The sequence below is a fragment of the Canis lupus genome, chromosome 19, assembly GCF_048164855.1.
Source record: "Canis lupus baileyi chromosome 19, mCanLup2.hap1, whole genome shotgun sequence".
Classification (NCBI taxonomy): domain Eukaryota; kingdom Metazoa; phylum Chordata; class Mammalia; order Carnivora; family Canidae; genus Canis; species Canis lupus.
The window spans coordinates 10717885-10739559 of NC_132856.1; the positions used below are offsets into that span (position 1 = coordinate 10717885).

The window sequence follows — 21675 nt, forward strand, 5'->3', positions numbered from 1 at the left end:
TGAAATAAGTCAAATTATCTAAAAACACTGCAACAATGCTTTACATGCAAGCACGTAATGAATGTCAGTTATTATTGCAATAAGTATTAAAAGTCCTTTTTGTCCAAATGCTGTTAATATTATTATTGTTCAATGAATATTTGGGCATAGGTTGGGAAAAATCAATTGGGTGCCAGAGTTTCTTGTGAAGACAGTTCAAAGAAGTGAAGCCTTAACCTCTCTGAGCCTCAGCGTCTTTATCTGTATTATGGCAACAACTTTACCTCTGCCTGTTTCAGAGGGTAGCTCAAGTGCTTGAACAATGGTAAGTGCTTTAAAAAAAAAAAGTATTTGTTGAATGAATGAATGCCTGGACCATGTGGGGTACCAGTGGCAAGTAGCAGGGGTCTCCCTTGAGCAATGTAACTAAACTTACTGGCTATGAGACCTGATGCAATGGAGACCCTCATAAGGCAGTGGGTGAGTGCTGAGTCAAATACACAGACTGGGTGGTGTGCTGGTCAGCTTCACATTTGCATAATGGGCATTTTTTTTTCTTTTTTTTTTTGGTAACAGGCATTCTTACACTGGTTGGTGAGAGTATAAATGTATAAATGTATTAGTATAAATCAGCCTTTTTGAAAAATCATTTAGTGCTAGTTATCATAATTTTAAAAGAGTACACAAATTCACAAATTGAGCCGGTAATTCCATTGATAGGAAATCATCCCCCAGATATCTTGGCCCAAACGCGCCAAGGTTCATATAGTGTGTTCATTGCAACTCTTTGCAATAATGGAAAACTGGAAATAACCTAAATGTCCTACAGTATGGGACCAGGTTAATAAATTATGATACATCTATGTTATAGACTACGTGGCTATTGAAAAGAATGAGGTAAATATGTACATCATTAATATGGAGAGGTCTTAAGATGTATAGTTAAATAAATAGAAAACTCAAGTTGACAAAGCTATGTATTTAATGTAATGATATGGGGGGGGGAGCAATTATTTGTATATCTGCACAGGAAATATCTGAAAGGCAACATGCCAGAGTTAAGGTGGTTTATCCCTGCAGAAAAGTAAAATAAATTAAAATTTTATCTTGAGAAAAGAAAGAACTATTCAAAGTCCAGAGGCCCTTATTTGTGACTCTACTCGTGTGCAAAACCTGATGTGCGCTTTATTTTTTTATTATTATTTTTTATTTATTTTTTTCGCTTTTTTTTAAGATTTTATTTATTCATGAGAGACAGAGAGAGAAGCAGGCTCCGTGCAGGGAGCCTGACGTGGGACTCGAGGCCGGGTCTCCAGGATCACACCCCGGAACGAAGGCAGGGGGGCCAAACCGCTGAGCCACCTTAGGGAAGCTCGATGTGTGCTTTTTAACCGCTTAAAGGCTCGGAGAGGCCAAGGGAAGCTCCGCGCGTGCGCAGTGAGAGCGTCTTTGGCTGCGCTCCGCCCACGTACTACAACTTCCAGCAGGCTCCGCGCTCGCCTCAGGCGCGTCGCTGGCTGATGCTGTCATGCGTAGCGCGGGGAATTTCGAGTAGCGGCGGAGCGCGGGAGGCCAGTGGGTGCCGAGCCCCCCAGCTTCCTCAGGGCAGACCATGGACTCCCTAGTCGAGTCTCGGTGGCCTCCAGGCCTGGCGGTCATGAAGGTGAGTGCTCGGGGGGAGGTTGGGTGCACCGGGGTGTCCGCCGGAGGCCAGCCCCGCCTTGAGAGGGCAAGAGGAGGAGACGGGCGCCGCGAGCTGGGCCGGTTGCCGCTCAGCGACCCGGTGGTTTGGGCCTCGGTTTCCTGTTGCTGCGAAGTGGCGGGGTCCGGCCTCGGTCCCTTGTGGGGGGCACCGGCGCCGAGCCGTTCAGCCACGAGAGTAGCAATGACCTCGAGGGGAACGCCCCCCCCCCCTCCCCCCCCCGCAGTGACAGCGGCGGTGGCTGACGGGGGCGCACCTGCTCTGCCTGCTGCCTCGTCTCCCATCCCCTAGCGCTGGCTTGCCCTGGCGCCTCCCGGACGTGCCCCAACGCCTGACACTCGTGCGCCTCCCTCTGAAACGAGGAGACCAGGGCTCAGGCTCTGCTCCAGCCTTTCATCTCATTCCATCCTTTCCCTTCAGTGACATTGGTTTGTTTTTGGCCAAGGCATCCCAGGCCCGGTTACAGTGGCCGTGAGCCCTGGGTTCCTGCTGCGCTGCGGCAGCAGCAAACACACACGCTGGGCCGTGCGAGCTTAAGCATCGGTCGCTTGCTTTTTTTCCCCCCTCGTGCTCCGTAATTGTGTATTTCTGTTTGTGTGCAAGGTCACTTTCTGGTTCTGTTCCTCATTTTTGTAGATTTGGGGATTACGGTACCTGTCCCACTGACGCTGAAGACTGACTTTGAGGAGTAAGTGAAGGGATTTGGGGAAGGTTAGTAGAAGAATAAGGCGTTTCTTCTTGCCATCACCAGGGTCATCCACAGTGCTTGAGGACTTGAGATGGCCCCGTGGTGAAAAGCTGACGTTGTGGAAGCATCTAGGAAACATGTCGTTTTGGAGTTGTGACCTTGGGGTCAAGGTACCGTGGAGGAGGGACGCCTCGGTGGCTCAGCGGTTCAGCGCCTGCCTTTGACCCAGGGCCTGATCCTGGAGTCCCAGGATCGAGTTTCACATCGGGCTCCCGGCATGGAGCCTGCTTCTCCCTCTGCCTGTGTCTCTGCCTCTCTCTCTCTCATGAGTAAATAGTCTTTTTTTTTTTTTTAAGATTTTGTTTATTTATTCATGATTGTCACACACAGAGAGAGAGAGAGAGAGAGAGAGAGAGAGAGGCAGAGACACAGGCAGAGGGAGAAGCAGGCTCCATGCAGGGAGCCCGACGTGGGACTCAATCCCAGGTCTCCAAGATCGTGCCCTGGGCCAAAGGCAGGCACCAAAGCCCTGCACCACCCAGGGATCCCATAGATAGTGTCTTTAAAAAAAAAAAAAAAAAAAAAAGTACGGTGGAGGAGCACATAGATTTGAGATCCAGTGGTCTTGGTTTAAATCTAGCCGCTGACTCTTATTTAACTGTGTGATCTTGAGTGGGTTACTTAACCTCTCTGAGCCAGAATTTCCTCAACTATAAAGTGGAGACAAAGAGAAATAGTTTATGGGATTGGTTAAATGAGTTGATGTGTGTAGATAGGGATCTTGTCTGGCTTATTATTCACTATGCTTACCAGTGCCTGACACATAGAACATGCTCAGAGATTATCTAATTGGTTGAAGGTTCTAAGTATCTGGAAGGTAGTAAGCATTCAGTTAATATGTCTTTATTATTATCATTTTTTAAAAAAGATTTTATTTATTCATGAGAGAGAGAGGGGCAGAGACACAGCAGAGCGAGAAGCAGGCTCCATGCAGGGAGCCAGATGTGGGACTTGATCCCGGGTCTCCAGGATCACGCCCTGGGCTGAAGCAGGGCTAAACCCCTGGGCCACCTGGGCTGCCCCTCTATTATTATCATTAGTACTTAACATGCAGTAAGTATTTCTTTCCCCCATTTTTATTTGTTATTTGGAAGATTGAATTGGATAAAGGAAGTCAAAGCTCTGCGGCTTGTAAAGCTTCTTGGTTTGTAGATTTAAGCTTATTTTACCACGACTTCCACAGTGTTCTTTAGAGGCAGATTCCATGTACTTAGAGGCAGGATTTGATGTCTCACCACAGCATTGAATATAGGGTTCAGCACCCAAGAGTGTGCAGAGATGGAGTTGATTGAGCCCATATTAGAATCATGGTGGAAAGCCAGCCCCTGCTAGTGTTTTCTATTTTTCTAATAGCTCTGTATTTTATTTTTACCGTTTGTACTTATTAATACTCTTTGTTTTGCCCACCTCTCACCTTCCTAGCAACCACAAGTTCTCTGTATTTAAGAGTCTGGCTTTTTTGTTTGTTTTGTTTTTTAGATTCCACATAAAAGTGAAATGGTATGGTATTTGCCTTTCTGTCAGACTTACTCACTTGGCATACATAATACCCTCTAGGTCCATCCGTGTTGTCACAAATGGCAAGATCTTATTCTTTTTTATGGCTGAGTAATATTACATTGTATATATATATGTACCACATCTTCTCTATGCAACCACTGACATTGGTTGCTTCCCTATCTTGGCTATTGTAAATAATGCTGCAATAAACATATTGCATATGTCTTTTCAAATTGGTGTTTTCATTTTCTTTGGGTAAATACTTTGTAGTGGAATTACTGGATCATGTAATATTTCTGTTTTTAACTTTTTGAACCTCCATAGTGTTTTCCATAGTGGTTGCAGCAATTTACACGTTCCTACCAACAGTGCAGCAGGGCTCCCTTATCTTTACATCCTCACCAACACCTGTTATTCCTTGTTTTTTGATACTAGCCATTCTAACTGGCATGAGATGATGTCTTATGGTAGTTTTTTTTTTTTTTTTAATTTTTTTTTAAATTTTTTATTTATTTATGATAGTCATCACACAGAGAGAGAGAGAGAGAGGCAGAGACACAGGCAGAGGGAGAAGCAGGCTCCATGCACCGGGAGCCCGACATGGGATTCGATCCCGGGTCTCCAGGATCACGCCCTGGGCCAAAGGCAGGCGCCAAACCGCTGCGCCACCCAGGGATCCCCTTATGGTAGTTTTGATTTGCATTTCCCTCATGATTAGTGATGTTGAGCATCTCTCCCTGTGTCTGTTGACCATTTGTATATCTTTTTTGAAAAAATGTCTATTCAGGACCTCTGCCCATTTTTAAATGGGATTATTTAGGGGCTTTCTTTGGTATTGAGTGTGTAAATTCTTTATTTTAGATATTAACCCCTCATTGGATATATCATTTGCAAACATCTCCCATTCCCTGGGTTGCCTTTTTTTCTTCATGGTTGCTTTTGCTGGATAAAAGCCTTTTATTTTGATGTTTTCCCAGTAGTTGATGTTTGCTTTTGTTTCCCTTGTCTGAAGAGACATAGCTATAAATATGTTGCTAAGGTAATGTCCAAGAGATTACTGGCTGTTGTTCCTTTTAGGAGTTTTATGGGTTCAGGACTCACATTTAAGTCTTTAATCCACTTTGAACTTACTTTGTATATGGTATAAGAAAGTGGTCCAGTTTCATTTTTTTTGCGTGTAGCTGTTTAATTTTTCCAACACCATTTGTTGAAAAGACTGTTCTTTCTCCTTTGTGTAGTCTTGCTTCCCTTGCTGTAGATTGACTGACTGTAGAGGTATGGATTTATTTGTGGACTCTCTATCCTGTTCCAGTGATCAATGTTTTTTAATCCCTTTATTATACACCTACCAATTTCTCATCTAGTTTTTGCTTGAACTTTTTCCAGGGACAAGGAATTAGCTGCTCCCAGAAGTAGTTCTATTTGAAATTCTTTCTTACACGAAATAGAAATCGGATTCTACAACCATGGTTGCTAACCTAGGATTCATAGAAAGACTTTCATATCCAGAATTATTTATAAAATTTTTGTTTGTATGTTTTTCTGAGAGTTCATGGTTTTTATTTATATATTTAAAGGGATCTGTGACCCCAAAAACTTAAGAACCTTTCCACTAATTATTAAGTCTTTTCATTGATTGCCTACTTCCCCCTTCCACTTCCCCTCTTCTAAGTTGAAAAAATCCTAGAGCAGTCATTTGACCACTCTGATTTACTGCAGTGCATGTTATGGTCTTGAAAGGGCATGACTAGAAATTTGGATAAGAATGTTATAGCTCGTGTGATACAGTGTGACATTCCACAGATCTTGGCCAGTATGTATCAGAACCACTCCTCCAGAAAGGATAGTTATATAGAAGAAAGCACTCTGACTTCCAGCCCTACCTCTGCTCTTAATTGATGTTCAACACAGTCCTCTAGCTTTTTTGTGTCAGTGGTAGTTTACCATCCAAAATAATGGAAGATTTGGCATTTTCATGTTTATTTTCCTGATTTTATAGTAACAGGTAATTTTGGTTTTGACAACTTATAAATGGAGTATGTGTATATAAGTAGAAAATTAAAATTTAGATTAAGATAAAGGAGAAAATGGAAGTTACCCATCACCCTACCACCATCCAGAGGTTACCATGGTTTAATGTTTTCTCTGTTTAATGTGTGTGTGTGATGTGTATATGCATTTAAAATTTGGGCTCAAAAAAAAAATAAAATTTGGGATCACTTTGGAGTCAACTTCTTGGGTTTGATTCAGCCACTTAAAAGCACTATAGGCTTCATCTGTAAAAATGAGATACAGATGCTATAGACCTCAGAAGATTGTTATGGAGATTAAACTGGATAGTTTATTGTAATGTATTGCTGTAGATTTGTTCTCTGATTTTTTTTTCCCCATGGCATTAATGATTCTTTGAAACTTTTTTTTTTAATGGCTACGTAATATTTCATCATATAGACTGTTAGTGACATTGGTCTTTTTTGTTTGTATTTTGAAAATTTAGGTGATACACTCATGGCTGAAAAAATATGAAACTCCCTCCCAACCTGTCCTTTATCCAGTTTTCTGATCCATTACTATAATTTATTACTTCATTGTGTATCTTTTCGGAATTTCTTTGTATGTATACAAGGTAAAAATAGAATACATTTTTATTCTGCTCTCTCTTTTTAACAAAATCAGCATGCCTTCTTTCTTGTGCTTATTTTGGCAATCTTTCTGTATTATTATGTGAGTGAACTCGCTCTTTTTTTTTTTTCTTTTTCTCTTAAAATCTGCTCCAGTAGTCTACTGAATGGAGTAACATTTTATTTTAAATGATTTAGAAGATTTTGCATTGTGAGTATAGACCCTTTCCTATTTGGATTGCATTCCAGGCTGACACACACCTGTCTAACTTCCCAGATTGACCACGTCTTTACCTTCTTCTGCTGTCACTGGCTCCAGCTTTTTCCAGGCCTTCCTCAGTTGGCTCCACCATATCGTATTTACCATGTGATACTGTGCAGAAAGCACTGGACTGACTGCCAGCAGGGACATAGGAAATTTAGTCCTGGCTTGACTCATGCCTAGTATGTGTGCGTGTTCCCTCATTTGTGAAGTAAGGGTTTTAACAAAACACTTTCTAATGTTTGGCTTTAACATTGTTTGATTTTTGTTCTTAATCTGTGTGGTGAATGGTTGTTGGTACCTTTCACTCAATCGTGACTGGGAATGGGGTCTGAAGTGGAAGAAGCTTGGAGTAGGAGCTGGAAACACATGGGAAATGGAACAGGAATGGAGTAGCCCTTTTGTAAAGGGTTGATGCTGTGGAACAGGAAGTTGTACATTGTCAACTCTGTCTCTCGAAAGCTTTTTCAGTAACTTGACATTTGAATGTGTCAGTTACAAATGAGAAGGTTTTTCTTGATTTGTCAAGATTCCTTACAATTAATGTGGAGTTAATTCTGAGTTTGTATTTGACAAAAGAGTACTATTAAGTTTTGTTTTTTTTTTTTTTTAGGGGATGGAAAAAGAGTTCTGTGGTAGACATTCCAGTCTTGGTGTTTTTCTGATAGGTATATATGTATTTTTGCATTTCAGACAATAGATGATTTGCTGCGCTGTGGAATTTGCTTTGACTATTTCAACATTGCAATGATGATTCCTCAGTGTTCACATAACTGTAAGTATGCATTGTCTCTGTGAGTTAGTAAAAATGTGATTTTTATATAAGATAGTGTTAATTTAACACCAAATGTGAGTACACATTTATTTTTCCCTGTTGGCTCCTTCCTCTTGGATACCTGTTTTTTTAAAGCAGAAAATTATTATATTTTAACATGCAACTTCTGTACAACCAAAAGGTAAAACATCACTATAAAGTGTTGGTGAGAAAACGTGGTATTTCATTTGCAACGTATGGCAAATAGTTGACATCCTTACTCATAAATGCTCTCTTAGAAACCAGTAACAAGGACACTAACATTCTAAGGGAAATGAAACACACACACACATAGAGGAAAATGAAATAACAATGACTAGTAAGGTTTAATGACATATGAAGATGTTTGAACTGAGCAATAAGAGAAGAAAAACCATTTCTTTGTAATATTATATTGTCAAAGATTAAAACATTGACATCTAATATTTATAGATTTTGGAAAACAGAAGTCTCATAGATAAATACTCGGTGACAAGATTGATGACAATCTTTACAATTTTGGGAAAACCTACTTTTTGACTCAAAATATAAATTTTGGATATCCTTAATTCCAATGAAATGGAACTACTAGGACTATTTCAACAAATTGGGTAGAAAAATTAGAAATAATTTATATATAAGCATGTTACTGCATAGGAAGTTTGTAGCTAATGTATGGGTCCAGGAGACTGCTTGCATATCAGTTTATTTGCCAGTACACCCCAAAAGGATATGCACAAAACTCCGTTAACAGATAATGTTGAGGAGTAGAATCAGGAGGAGAAAAAAGCATTTAAGAAGTAAAAATACTATTCTTCACAAATTTCTGTGTTCTTGGAAGTCTGGAAAAAGATAATTTTTTATGAATCAATTTTAAGTTTATCCTGGGGTAAGTGAAAATTATAAATATGTGCACTTAAGACATATGGGAACACTGAAATTAAGCCTTCATTGACAACTGTCCTGAGCTTCTCTTTGTAATAACGTCTCCATCATTCAAGCTCCCAAGATTTTAGTCCATTGTCAACAGTGAAAGCAGTGAGCATGTCTGGTTACAATTCTCCCCAGTGACAGACACCCTCTAGGTAACTTTCAAACGTGAGCTTTCTCGGTCCAGTTTTTCTGATCTGTGAGAGGATCTACTCCAACACATAATCTGTACATTATGAAGACTGTCTTTTGGGTTTGAAGATGATGGTAGAAGCGATAGCATCGGTTTCCTGTTTAGTCATCATCACACTCATTTCTCCAGGGGGATATTCCTGGGGCCAGAGATGGGAGTGAAGAACACTTGAAGGAGTAATATTGCCAACAGAGATCTGGTAGTACTAATTCTTGCTATTAAAAGCAAAGATGGCAAAAGTGCGTTTTCCTGGAACTATCATCTACTGTGGTTCTCAGTTAAGACCCATGAGTTAAGAAAGTCTGTAGGACAAAGAATGTTCCTGATGTCAGCTGTCCTTGGGCTATCTGTAAATCTCTTCTTTTTGTGTTCATCTCAAATCCCATCTTCTCCCGTATTCTTTTCTTATGTCCCCTCTTGGATATTTATATGCCTTTAGTAAAATTACAGCAATAAAGATCTTGGTCACTGTACGTGGTTCTTTATTTGCTTGGTACTTTTAGGCAAATTTTAGGCAAATGTTAAATTTCAGAGTTTTTGTTTTGTAACAGGAAAACACATAGGTAGTTCAATCATGTAGTCCTTGACATGAATATTCAAAGTTTAAAGATATATTCAAATATATTCAAATTTTAAAAATCCCAGTGGGAGAATCTACCACTGAAGAGTATTATAGACAATTTTATCACTTACCTTTCTGTGTGAAGCTGGAAAGACTCCTATATTGAAATTTGCTTGTACTTAGCTTTATGAGTTTATTATGTATTTTTTATTCTCTAAGATTTTATTTATTTATTTGAGAGAGAAAGAGATATAGAGAGAGCACATGCAGGAGGGGAGGGGCAGAGGGAGAGGGAGATGGAGATGGAGATTCATATTCCCACTGAGCATGCAGGACCCTGGGATTATGACCTGAGCCTAAGGCAGAGGCTTAACCATCTGAGGCACCCATTTGCCCTTGTATGTTGATGCATTTAACACATAGTGGAGAACTTGTTATTGTTTAGGAGCTATTTTCAAGTGATTTTTCTTGGAAGGTTAAAAAACAAACAAACAAACAAAAAGGGAGGCTCAAAAAACAGTTTTGATGGAAAGTAGTTAGCTTTGGTAAAAAGTTTCTATAGCAAAGACCGAAGAGAGTGGTGGTGGGTAGTGGCATGGGCATTAGAGATATACTTAGGCTTGACTCTACTCTCCCACTTACTAGCTGGTTGAATTTGCAAATGCTAACATTTCTTCAAATGTAAACATTTGATGAATAATTTCTACTTTAGAAGATGATTAAATGTACAGAACTCAGTGTCTGGCATGTTATAGGACCTTAATAATTGTTAATCCCTTTTTACATTAGATTGACATTAGTAAAGATAAGTTTTGGAGATTTTCTGAATATGTGTTAAAATGATCTTTATTTAGGTGTAACTTACAATAATAAAATACATCAATTTTAAATGCATAGTAAAGTGTGCAAGCGTCAGTGAGGTTTGACAAAGATAACCATGTAACCACTATAATTAAAATACTGGGGGATCCCTGGGTGGCGCAGCGGTTTGGCGCCTGCCTTTGGCCCAGGGCACGATCCTGGAGACCCGGGATCGAATCCCACGTCGGGCTCCCGGTGCGTGGAGCCTGCTTCTCCCTCTGCCTGTGTCTCTGCCTCTCTCTCTCTCTCTCTCTCTGTGTGTGACTATCATGAATAAATTAAAAAAAAAAAATACTGTACATTTCAATTTCCTGGTAGAGTATTTCCCATCTTGGGCAGCCTGGGTTGCTCAGTGGTTTAGTGCCACCTTCAGCCCAGGGCCTGATCCTAGAGACCTGGGATCGAGTCCCACATCAGGCTCCCTGCATGGAGCCTGCTTCTCCTTCTGCCTCTCTCTCTCTCAATGTGTCTCTCATGAATAAATAAATAAAATCTTTTTTTTTTTTTAAAGAGTATTTCCCATCTTAGTCAATATAGCCTCGGGCAATAACTCTGTGTGTGTGTGTGTGTGTGTGTGTGTGTTTGTTTGTTTGTGTGTGTGTGTGTGTGTGTGTATGTGTGTTTCTGGACTCTTTTCTGTTTTTCTCTATGTTTATCCTTGTGCCAATACCACACTGTATTAATTACTGTCACTTTGTAGTAAGTCTTGATGTCAGACATGTTAAGTCCTCCCATTTTGTTTTTCTTTATCAAAATAAATTGGACCTTTTAGATCTTTGCATTTTATATACATTTTCATATAAATTTTAGACTCAGATTTTCAATTTCTACAAAAAAGCCTGCTGGTATGTGCATTGGGTTTGTCCTCAATCTAGAGATCAATCTGGGTAGAAATGACTTATTAACAATGTTGAGTCTTCAACAGATGAACATGATATATTCCTCTGATTTTATAGCTTTAATTTCTCTCAACAGTATGGTTTAGTTTTCATTGTACAGTCCATGAACATAGAAATACAAATTTTTAATTGACCTTTTATCTTGTGATCTTGGTAAATTCACTTTTACCAATTTTGTTGGTAAACAAAATTGTCGATGCCTTTGGAATTTTTTTTTTTTTTTTGGGAATTTTAACATACATAGTCATGTCATTTGTGAATAAAGACACTTTTACTTTCTAATTTCTATGCCTTGTATTTGTTTTACACAGGCTAGTATTTCTAGTACAATGTTAAATAGAAGTGGGTGGACATCATTTTTCTTAGTCCTAATTTTGTGGGGAAATCATTTAGTCTTTTAAATATTATGTTAGCTATAGTGTTCCTATATTTTTAATACATTTTCATAAATTTATCAAGGTGAGGCAGTTCCTTTCTTAATTAGCTGAGCGATTTTTTTTTTTTTTTTAAATATAAATGGGTATTGAATTTTGTCAAGTGTGTCTTCTGCATCTATGGAGATGTTCATATGATCTTACTTTATAATATTATAGAATTGCTTTTTGATTTTTAAAACAACCTTGTATTCCTTTCATTAAATTTATCTATTTATTTTAGCTATTGAGTTTTTTGGCACAGAATTTTTTAATACTATTCCTTATTACTTTTTTCCTTTTCATGGTTGAAGGATCTGTAGCAATGTCTTATTTTATCCCATATGCTAGAAATGTCTTTCTCTTTTTTCCTTAATTTATCAATTTTATTACTCATTTTAGGGAACCAGCATTTAGTTCATTGTTTTCTATATTTTGTCTTTTTTCTATTCATTGATCTATACTTTTATTTGTTTCACATTACATCTTTCTTTTCTCATATAACTATGTGAAGCTATAAATTTTCCTCTAAGGCCTGCTATAGCGACATCCCACACATTTTAATATGCATTTTCATTTTTAGTCAATTTAAAATGTATCTGAATATGCTTTGTGATTTCTCTGACTCATGAGTCATTTAGAAGTCTGTTTTAAATATTTGGGAGTTTTCTTGATGTTTTCCTGTTACTAATGTCTAATTTTGTTATGTTCTGGTCAGAGAACATAATCTGATTTCATTTCTTTAAAATTTTCTTAGACATTTTTATAGTCCATCATATGATATTTCTTGGTTAGTATCTTTTTTTTCTTTCCCCTTGGTTAATGTTTCATGTATACTTGAAAAGAATGTCTATCCTGCTGTAGTTGGGTGGAGTATTCTATAAATGTCAAATATTCGAGCTGGTTGATAGTGATCTTTAAGTAGTCTTTATATTTTATCAATAATGAGAGAGGTGTGTTGAAATCTCCCAACTATATTACAGATTTGTCTAGTTTTCCTTTTACTTTTGTCCGTTTTTGCTTTATGTCTAACAATGTATATACGGTTAACAATACTATACGTGTAACAATTTGTTAATAGGGTAAATTTCATGTTAGTTGCTTATGGAAGGATCATAATTCTGGACCCTATTACTTTCTCATGGACAGAGATGGGCATCCCTTCTGTAGATGAAAGATCACTTTTTATGAATTTGGTGAACTCTGCTTAGTTGAAAAAATTAGCTTTTACTTCTTTTTTTTTTTTTTTAAGATTTTATTTGTTTATTCATGAGAGAGAGAGAGAAGCAGAGACATAGGCAGAAAGAGAAGTCAGCTCCCTGTGGGAAGCCCATTGCAGGACTCAATCCCAGAACCCCGGGATCATGCCCCAAGTTGAAGGCAGATGCCCACCCATTGATCCACCCAGGTGTCCCTACTTTTATTTTCATTATTTGTTTCTTTGTCACTTAGAGTTATCATTCTTTAAGAGGAAGTCAGTAGGGAGTACTTTCAGGATGATTATTTTATGAGCACTTATTTTTCATATTGTACCTCTCATGATTTGGTAGGCCTTTTCTACTAAACACCACTTGTCACAGGCTCCTCCAATACCAAAAGTTGCTTTGGGTCTGTAGTATTGTTGTTGACACAAAAGTCCACGGAGATTAATAGGAACTAGATTTGGCTATCATGTTTCACTGTTGTCCTGGATTGACTTGAATTGGTGACCCAGAATCCTACCCATTTATTGCTGCTCCTTAAACATTCAGGATTTATCATTTTAAACTTTATTCTGTTTTGCTCTGTTTAGCTTTTTTGGATATGGTTAATGAACATTACATCTGCAGTTCTGCTATTAAGGACACTTTATACTATTGGAGTGTGGGATATATTGGCAGAATGCAAGTCAGTTAAATTGATCCAAAACCATTCTTTAAAGAGTACTTTTTTGGGAGATTGAATGGACTTATTCCAATCTATAAAACACCATTGAGTGAGAAATGTTTTTACTCATAGATTGATGTGTTCAAGTGTCAGTTTTCATTGTACTTGTCCAGTGTTTCTGACTTGATAATGGAAGATGCTCAAAATATTAACTCCTAGTTGAAATCCTTGCCTTGTAGCCATTGTTAAATTACCACTATTTTAAAGATGGATCAGCAGTCATTTTTCTTTTTTGTTTTGTGGGTTTGGATGTACAAAACTAATTGAGGTTTCTGCTTTAATAAAAGGCAATTTAATTTCTTTATTTAAAAATTTTTTTTAAATTTTTATTTATTTATGATAGTCACACAGAGAGAGAGAGAGAGGCAGAGACACAGGCAGAGGGAGAAGCAGGCTCCATGCACCGGGAGCCCGACATGGGATTCGATCCCCGGTCTCCAGGATCGCGCCCTGGGCCAAAGGCAGGCGCTAAACCGCTGTGCCACCCAGGGATCCCTAATTTCTTTATTTTTTATTATTATTTTTTTTTAATAAATTTTTATTTATTTATGATAGTCACACAGAGAGAGGGAGAGAGAGGCAGAGACACAGGCAGAGGGAGAAGCAGGCTCCACGCAGGGAGCCCGATGTGGGATTCGATCCTGAGTCTCCAGGATCGTGCCCTGGGCCAAAGGCAGGCGCCAAACCGCTGCGCCACCCAGGGATCCCTAATTTCTTTATTTTTAAGTGAAATATGGAGTATTCCATTTATTGACCTTTGCTAAATTAAGAGGCAGTGGAAGTTTCCTTTAGGCAAATAATGTGTTTTTCTTCTTTTATATTCTTATGAGGCAGCACTGTGAAATAAGATGGGAGAGTAGTGATAGCTATACATATGGCTGGGACATACAGTTATGCAGAACTGCATGTATGGGAATGCTGGAGTGCTGGTTGTCAGTAGGGATATTATTCTCTTACCAGCTAGCTGGCCATTTAACTCTAGAACTGGAGGCAGAGGCCAGCCTTTTCAACTTTCTAGGACCTATTCCTTTCAAATGGGGAACTAGATTTTCTGCTTTTAACTGGATACTCTAGAACTATTTTTGAAATGGTTCATTTTCTCATACAAGCCTTAAGATCACACACAAAAATAACTGGTTTAACTTTTAGAAATTGGTTTTTTACTGTTAGGGTGCTAGGTTCTTGATAATTGAAAGCTAGCAGTTGGCTGTATCCTGTTTGAGATGAGAAATGCTTCCTTCCCCAAAGCTTGGATGTTTTTATTTTTATTTTTTTATTATTTATTTTATTTACTAGAGAGAGAGGGAGGATGCCAGCTGTGGGAGGGGCAGAAGGAGAGGGAGAGAATCTCAGGCTGACTCCCTGTGAGTGTGGAGCTCAATCTTATGGTCCTGAGATCTTGACCTGATCCAAAGTCAGGAGTCTGACACTTAACAAATGGAGCCATCTAGGGGCACCCAAAGCTACCCTTTACATCACTGTTTTATTCTATTCTCCCCTACCCTATCTGCAGAGCTCATAGTTGGGTTTTGGGAGGAAAACCAGACTTGACAGGAGATTTAAATAAAGCCTTAGTTCAGAGCTCTTCAATGGTTCTACTTTGGTTGGAATGTGATAGTTGCTCACTAGAGAACACATTACACTGGTCTGCAGTTCACCAGTACATATTTGGTAGTAAACTAGTAGACTGAAATTAAGCCAAGAGCTTGATCCTCTTGTGCCTGTGTCTGGTTCTCCATATGTGAAAACAAAACACATACAAGATTATGCAGAAGAGAAGGCAGTAGTCCCATTATATATACTCTGGTACATGTGATCTTGTAATGAAGTAGTATTTATTTGTATTGTATAGGCATATATAATAAATATATTTTATAAGCAAATTGTATATATTTTATTTATTTTTTAAAGATTTATTTATTTATTTATTTATGATAGACATAGAGAGAGAAAGAAGCAGAGACACAGGCAGAGGGAGAAGCAGGCTCCATGCAGGGAGCCCAACGTGGGACTCGATCCCGGTCTCCAGGATCACGCCCTGGGCCAAAGGCAGGCGCCAAACCTCTGAGCCACCCAGGGATCCCCAAATTGTATATATTTTAAATAATTAATATGTTAAAAGCATGAGCTCTGGTACTTGCCTTTGTCACTTATTACCGTTGTGATCTTGGGCAAATTGGCTGGACTCTGTGCTGCATTTTACTTATTGTAAAATAGGACTAATATTAGTACCAGCCTCAGGGTTGCTGTAGGATCAAAGGCATTATATATTAAACATACTTAAACAGAGCACATAGTAAGTGCACAGTGTTATGTTAAACCACATGAAATTGCTAATATTTGTTCTTTTTTGATTTACCAAAAAATGACAGTTGTATATAGTTAAACCTAACAGCAAAAACAGTAATTTAAAAAAATTATTGTTCAATCAGGATCACATATTATGGATGCAAATTACTGACCAAAATCCATTGAATCAATATGACAGGGTAGGGCCTGGGAAAGTAAATGAAAACCAACAGTAATCTCTCCAAGTGATTTGGATGAGTAGCCAGGTTTGGGAAATCTTGATTTACAGTATTGCCCAAGAGATTTTTGTATACTGTGAAGAGAATAACATTGATAGTCAAGAGAATGAATCTGGGGAGGAATTTTGTTTTTTTTAAAGATTTTATCTTATTTATTCATGAGAGACACACAGAGAGAGAGGCAGAGACACAGGCAGAGGGAGAACCAGGCTCCACACAAGAAGCCCGATGTGGGACTCGATCCCCAGACTCCAGGATCACGCCCTGAGCCAAAGGCAGGTGCCAAACCGCTGAGCCACCCAGGGATCCCCCTGGGGAGGAATTTTTGCCTAAGAATGAATCATACCTCATGTCTCAGTTATATCTGATTTAGGTGCTGGAATGAATTAAGACTTTTGGGGAGTGGTGGTATAGGATGAATGTATTTACACAAGAGAAGGGCATGGATTTTCAGGGGGCAAGTTGCAGAATGCTGTGGACTGAATTGTGTCCCTCCCAGAATTTGTAAGCCCTGAATCCCCAGTATGATAGTATTTGGGAGATAATTAGGTTTAGTTGTGGCCATGAAGGTGGGCCCCTGATGAAGGGAATAGCGCCCTTAAAAGAAGAGACACACATAGCTTGTTCTCTCCCCCTGCCAAAGGAGGACACTGTGAGTAGGCAGGCAGCCATCTACCAAGTCAGGAAGGGAGTTCTCACCACAAACCTACCACATTGGCATCTTGATATTGAACTTCTCACCTCCAGAACTATGAGAAAATACATTTCTTTTCTTTAAGGAACAATCTATGGTATTTTATTATAGCAGCCCAAGCAGAATATTCTTCCCTCCAGTACTTTGTAGCATTGATGTCATTTATTCCACTTCTACAAAAGCGCACATAGGAAGGAATATACATATGTGTGTATGTGTACACACACAAATAACCTCTAATACCTTGCTGCCATTGTTTTGACGAAACGTACCTGTTAGATCAATTAAGAATAAGAAAAATAAAAGTTTTTATTTTACCTGTATTCCTTCTCCGGTGCTTTTCCTTTGTTTATTGTAGATCTAGGTTTCTTTCTTTCTTTTTTTAAGATTTATTTATTTATTTATTCCTGAGAGAGACAGAGAGGCAGAGACAGGAAATTGTTTTCGTTTTTTTTCCCTCAGCTGTGTCTAATCTACTGAGACCATCAGAGGCATTCTTCATTCTGTTACAGTGCTTATCTCTAGCATTTCTTTTTGATTCTTTCTTAGAATTCCCATCTCTCTTCTTACATTGACCATGTTATTCCATGTCATCAACTTTGTCCAGTTGTTTTAAATTCCTAGTTTATTAATTCCAGCTTTTGTGCCATATTTGGCTATGATTCTGATGTGTTCAGTTTCTTCAAACTATGTCTTTTGCTTTTTAGTATGCCTTGTAGTTTTTTCCTAATAACCAATCCTGATGTACTAGGGAAATGGAACTGTAATAAATAGACCTTTAGTAATGTGCCCGTGGGATGTCAGGAGAAGTACAGTGTTCTATATTTACGTCTATCATTTAGTGAGTCTGTGCCCTGGACTGTGGACCTCACAGGTGCTTCTTAGTTTGTTCCTCCCCTTAGGTGGGATAGGATGAGTAGAGATAGCTGAGTCACTTATTTCCCTTCCCCGAGGTCAGCTGGGCTCTGATCATATCCCAGAAGACTTGGGTCTGGTAAAATAGTTTCTCTTGAGGGCAGGCTTTGTCAAGAAGAACAGAATGCTCTGGAGTATTGCAAAGTGATTACTTTCCCCCCTCGCCCTGCAGAAAGACCAGAGGATTTTTCAGATTGTCACTTTGAGGGATCCCTGGGTGGCGCAGCGGTTTGGCGCCTGCCTTTGGCCCAGGGCGCGATCCTCGAGACCCAGGGTCAAATCCCACGTCGGGCTCCTGGTGCATGGAGCCTGCTTCTCCCTCTGCCTGTGTCTCTGCCTCTCTCTCTCTCTGTATGACTATCATAAGTAAATAAAATTAAAAAAAAAAAAAAAACAGATTGTCACTTTGAGTCCCTGGTAGAACCCTTGGAGCTAAAATTCATGTGTGTGTGGGCCCAACTGTGGCTTTGTCCCCTTGGAGTTTTTAACTCTCAGACTCCTCCCTGCTGAACTTCTAGCGATTTGCCAATTACAGTTCAGGTTTTCCTGCCCCAACACTGGTTCTAGCAGAGGCTCCTTCTCTGGTTCCTGAGGATGTTTCTGCTCTGGTAAGTTCTGATTCTCTGTGTCTATCCTGTCTCTCTGTAGTTCGGGAGCAACAGTTTGTCTCATAACCTCAGTTCTCAGATGGAGCTAGAAAGAGCTGATTTTTCAGTCTTTTTATTTTAGTTAGTAAAGATTTAATTTACTAATTAGAGATCATGAGCAGAGGGAAGGGCAGAGGGAGACTCAGCAGGCAGCTGATGGAGGACTCGAACCTAAGACCCTGAGATGGTGACCTGAGCTGAAGGCAGACGCTTTACCAACTGAGCCACGTAGGTGCCCCTTTTCAGTCTTTTGACTTGTTTACTTGTTAGAATTGATTTTTGTGTTTTTACTTCTTACTAGATGGAGATGGGGTGATCTTTCAAGCTCCTTACCTATAAACTGGAATTTCCCCTTTATTCATCTTTGCTTTCCCACAAAACTTAAACCCATTGCCTGTTTTATCTTCTCCTTTAATGTGTTCTTTCATTTTTCCTCCTGGATGCTCTTGTTGAGGCTGCCACAACTTGTTCATTTCCTGGATATATCTATACCCCAAATCATACTGTCTCCTCCTCCTCTTTAAGTAAACTGAATCCTTTTTAATGAGACCCTTCACTAAGCTGAATTTGGACTGCTAGCAAATTAGCTACCATTAGGGACCATTCTGTTTAGTCACATTTTTTGATCCCCTTTGGGAGATCATTTTATACTGCCTTGGGTGTGAAGAATTTAGTTAATGCTGATTTCTTGCTTAAATCCTTAGGATTCATTACACTGAATAGTACTGAAATTGCCTCACTACTTTGTTAGCTCCTTGAGGTCAAGAACCTGCCCTTATATATTTTTCTTTTCTTAAAGTGCTTGCCACAAAGTGCTTGTTATATATGGGATCATTGACATCATTTATAGAATTAGGATGTAGAAATCCCTAATTGCTAACCTAGGTATATATTATTTTTTAACACGTGTATATGTCTTATTTCAAAATTTATATTTTAGAATGTTAGGCACAGGGATATCTGGCATTTTATACAATATCCATCTGAGGTCTTACATGTATGTTTCCTATATTTTATGGAGTTATGATATCCTAGGGACTCATGATTATTATTATTTGGTATCTTTTCCTCTCCGTAAAATGCTGTTTCATCACTTTTGCAGGTATGCATAGGTAGAATAGAGGTGTTAGAATTTTGAGATTATAATGATATACCTTAGATGATGGAAATATTCTAGGGCTTAAGTCAGATTTTGTTCAGATTCCTATATTATTAATATATCTTAACTAACTTATTACGTTGCATTTGTCTTTTTGCAGACTGTTCTCTCTGTATAAGAAAATTTTTGTCCTATAAAACACAATGTCCAACTTGTTGTGTGGTAAGTTTTTCCTTTTTTTTTCTTGTAAACCTAATTGATTGGTGCACATATTTCTGTATCATGTGTACACAAAAGCCCAAAGGAAGAGGTATAATTATTGAATTAAGCTACATAAAAGACATTTTCAAAAAGGACCTCTAAAACATATATAAACACATATATGGAGAACTAGGCTTTTTTCAATTTTTCATAAAGATTTCTGGTAATCAGTCTTTTAGGAAGTAGAATCTAATTTTAAGATCGGATGTTGCACTCTTTAAATCTTATGATCTGTTTTTATGGCTTCTCATGTTTTCTAATTTCTTACCTTGGGTAGAAAATCTGATGGTAGGATTATTCATTTGCATAGGATTGGTATTTAAGTATTTGTGTGGAAGGCAAAGAATCATGGTCATTGGGCTGAACCCAGCCTTACTGTTCCCTTCTTTTTTTTTTTTTTTTTTAAGATTTTATTTATGTATTTTAGAAAGAAGAAAGAGAGAGAGAGAGAGCATGAGTGGGGAGAGGGGCAGAGGAAGAAGGAGAGAAACTCAAGCAGACTCCGCACTGAGCACGGAGCCTGACCTGGGGCTTGATCTCAGAACCCTGAGATTGTGACCTGAACCAAAATCAAGTCGGATGCTTAACCAACTGAGCCACCAAGGGGCCCCCATAATTATTCCTTACTTCTTTCCCAAATCAGGCCTTCAGGGAAAACAGTAGAAAATTTGTTGTTAGAATTTCTGAAGCATTTCAAGTAAATGAAAAGGTAGGTAAAAAGGCCAAGTAAACATAAATAGAAATAAAGAAAGAAGGGACCATGAGGTCTAATAGAAAGGATTCTGGGACTAATTGAAGGGTTTGGGTTCTAGTTTGGTTCCTCTGGGAGCTACATGGTGTTAGGATGTCATTAAACTTCTCTGAACTATTTCCCTACATAAGAAATGATGCAGTTTAGCTTCCATGTTTCATCTCTTTACAGCTTGGTGTCATGCCATTGCCAAGATGGTATCATCAAGGAGATAAACTGAATACCATTCATGCCAAATAATTACGAAATCTGTCATTTTCCTGTTGGATTCCTGAACACCAATTTTGTTTTTAAATTTTCTTTGAACACCTAATGCCTCTCCCTCAGTCGTCACTTAAAAGATCATCTCTGTTCTGCTTTTCAGGAGAAATTTTTGGGATGGCATTTTGAATAAAGATTCTTGCTCATATTAGGGTTTATCTTAGTTGGTACAGGGCATATACAATTTTATCAGAGGCTGTGTAGAGCTTTTATCAGACTTCCAGGCAGCAGATGCTGATTCATTGTTTTAAAATTCCATATAAGTATGAGATAAATGAACTTTATTTTGAGGCTTTCCTGGAAGACTTAGTGGGATGAGGAGTCTCAGGAGAATGGGTCACACATTTTCAAAACAAGATTATGACAAGTTATTTTATGATTTCTGACCTTTTTCCATCTGTTGTTTTTCCTTTCTAGACAGTCACAGAGCCGGACCTAAAAAATAACCGCATATTAGATGAACTGGTAAAAAGCTTGAATTTTGCACGGTATGATTTAATTTTGTGACTAACCCCTAACTCTCTGGCCTTTTATATGAGTCCTCTCTTTACTCTGCACACTGTTGGGGCTTAGAGAATGCAGGGTTGCATATTTTGTGTAAAATAAAGGAAGCTACAACATTCATTAATCACTCATGTACAATCTCATGGTAATAATATTTTCTTCCTTTACTTGACAGAAAGTCTTAATCATGAAAAACAAGGTTTAAAATGCAGATTTGAGCACTTATTTTGGGTACTACAGAGGTCTTTCAGCTTCATCTTTTATTTTTCCTGTCCTACCCCTAGAACCATCCATTTTTCCAAGAAGCCCTGGTTCCTTTTAATGGAGAATGGTATTTAGAATCAGGATCTGGAGCTAGGTATGATCACTGTTACTGAGATGTCGTTGCTTCTAAGCCCTCTCAGTGGACAGAGCTGGGTAACATATGCATGTGTACATATGTATATACTAACCTGTGTATACATGCATACCTATAATTGTTTCTGTGGCTGTTATATATTAACCCATTAATTCTTAATCTGATTTACTCAGCATGTATAAGATGGTGTGCCATGTGAAACAGGTAATTGCTAGTACTTTATACAGCTCAGAAATATAGCTTTACTTATTAGCATGATGGTAGAAGT

The 21675-nt window shown here is 38.6% G+C and overlaps 1 protein-coding gene across 6 annotated transcripts in view; it reads left to right on the top strand.

Annotated features, from left to right (window-relative positions):
* Window positions 1–1482: 1482 nt before the first annotated feature.
* Window positions 1483–21675, top strand: part of RAD18 (RAD18 E3 ubiquitin protein ligase) — a 100921-nt gene continuing 80728 nt past the window's right edge. For 4 of the 6 annotated variants that reach the window (XM_072785285.1, XM_072785286.1, XM_072785287.1 and 1 more), the window contains exons 1-4: window positions 1483–1642; window positions 7506–7587; window positions 19433–19494; window positions 20963–21033. In XM_072785285.1, coding sequence (XP_072641386.1) covers window positions 1592–1642; window positions 7506–7587; window positions 19433–19494; window positions 20963–21033 — 266 coding nt within the window. In that variant the 5' untranslated portion in view covers window positions 1483–1591. Of the gene's footprint in view, window positions 1643–2317; window positions 2393–7505; window positions 7588–19432; window positions 19495–20962; window positions 21034–21675 lie in introns of all 6 variants that reach the window. The other 2 variants (XM_072785289.1, XM_072785288.1) reach the window with 2 other exon arrangements.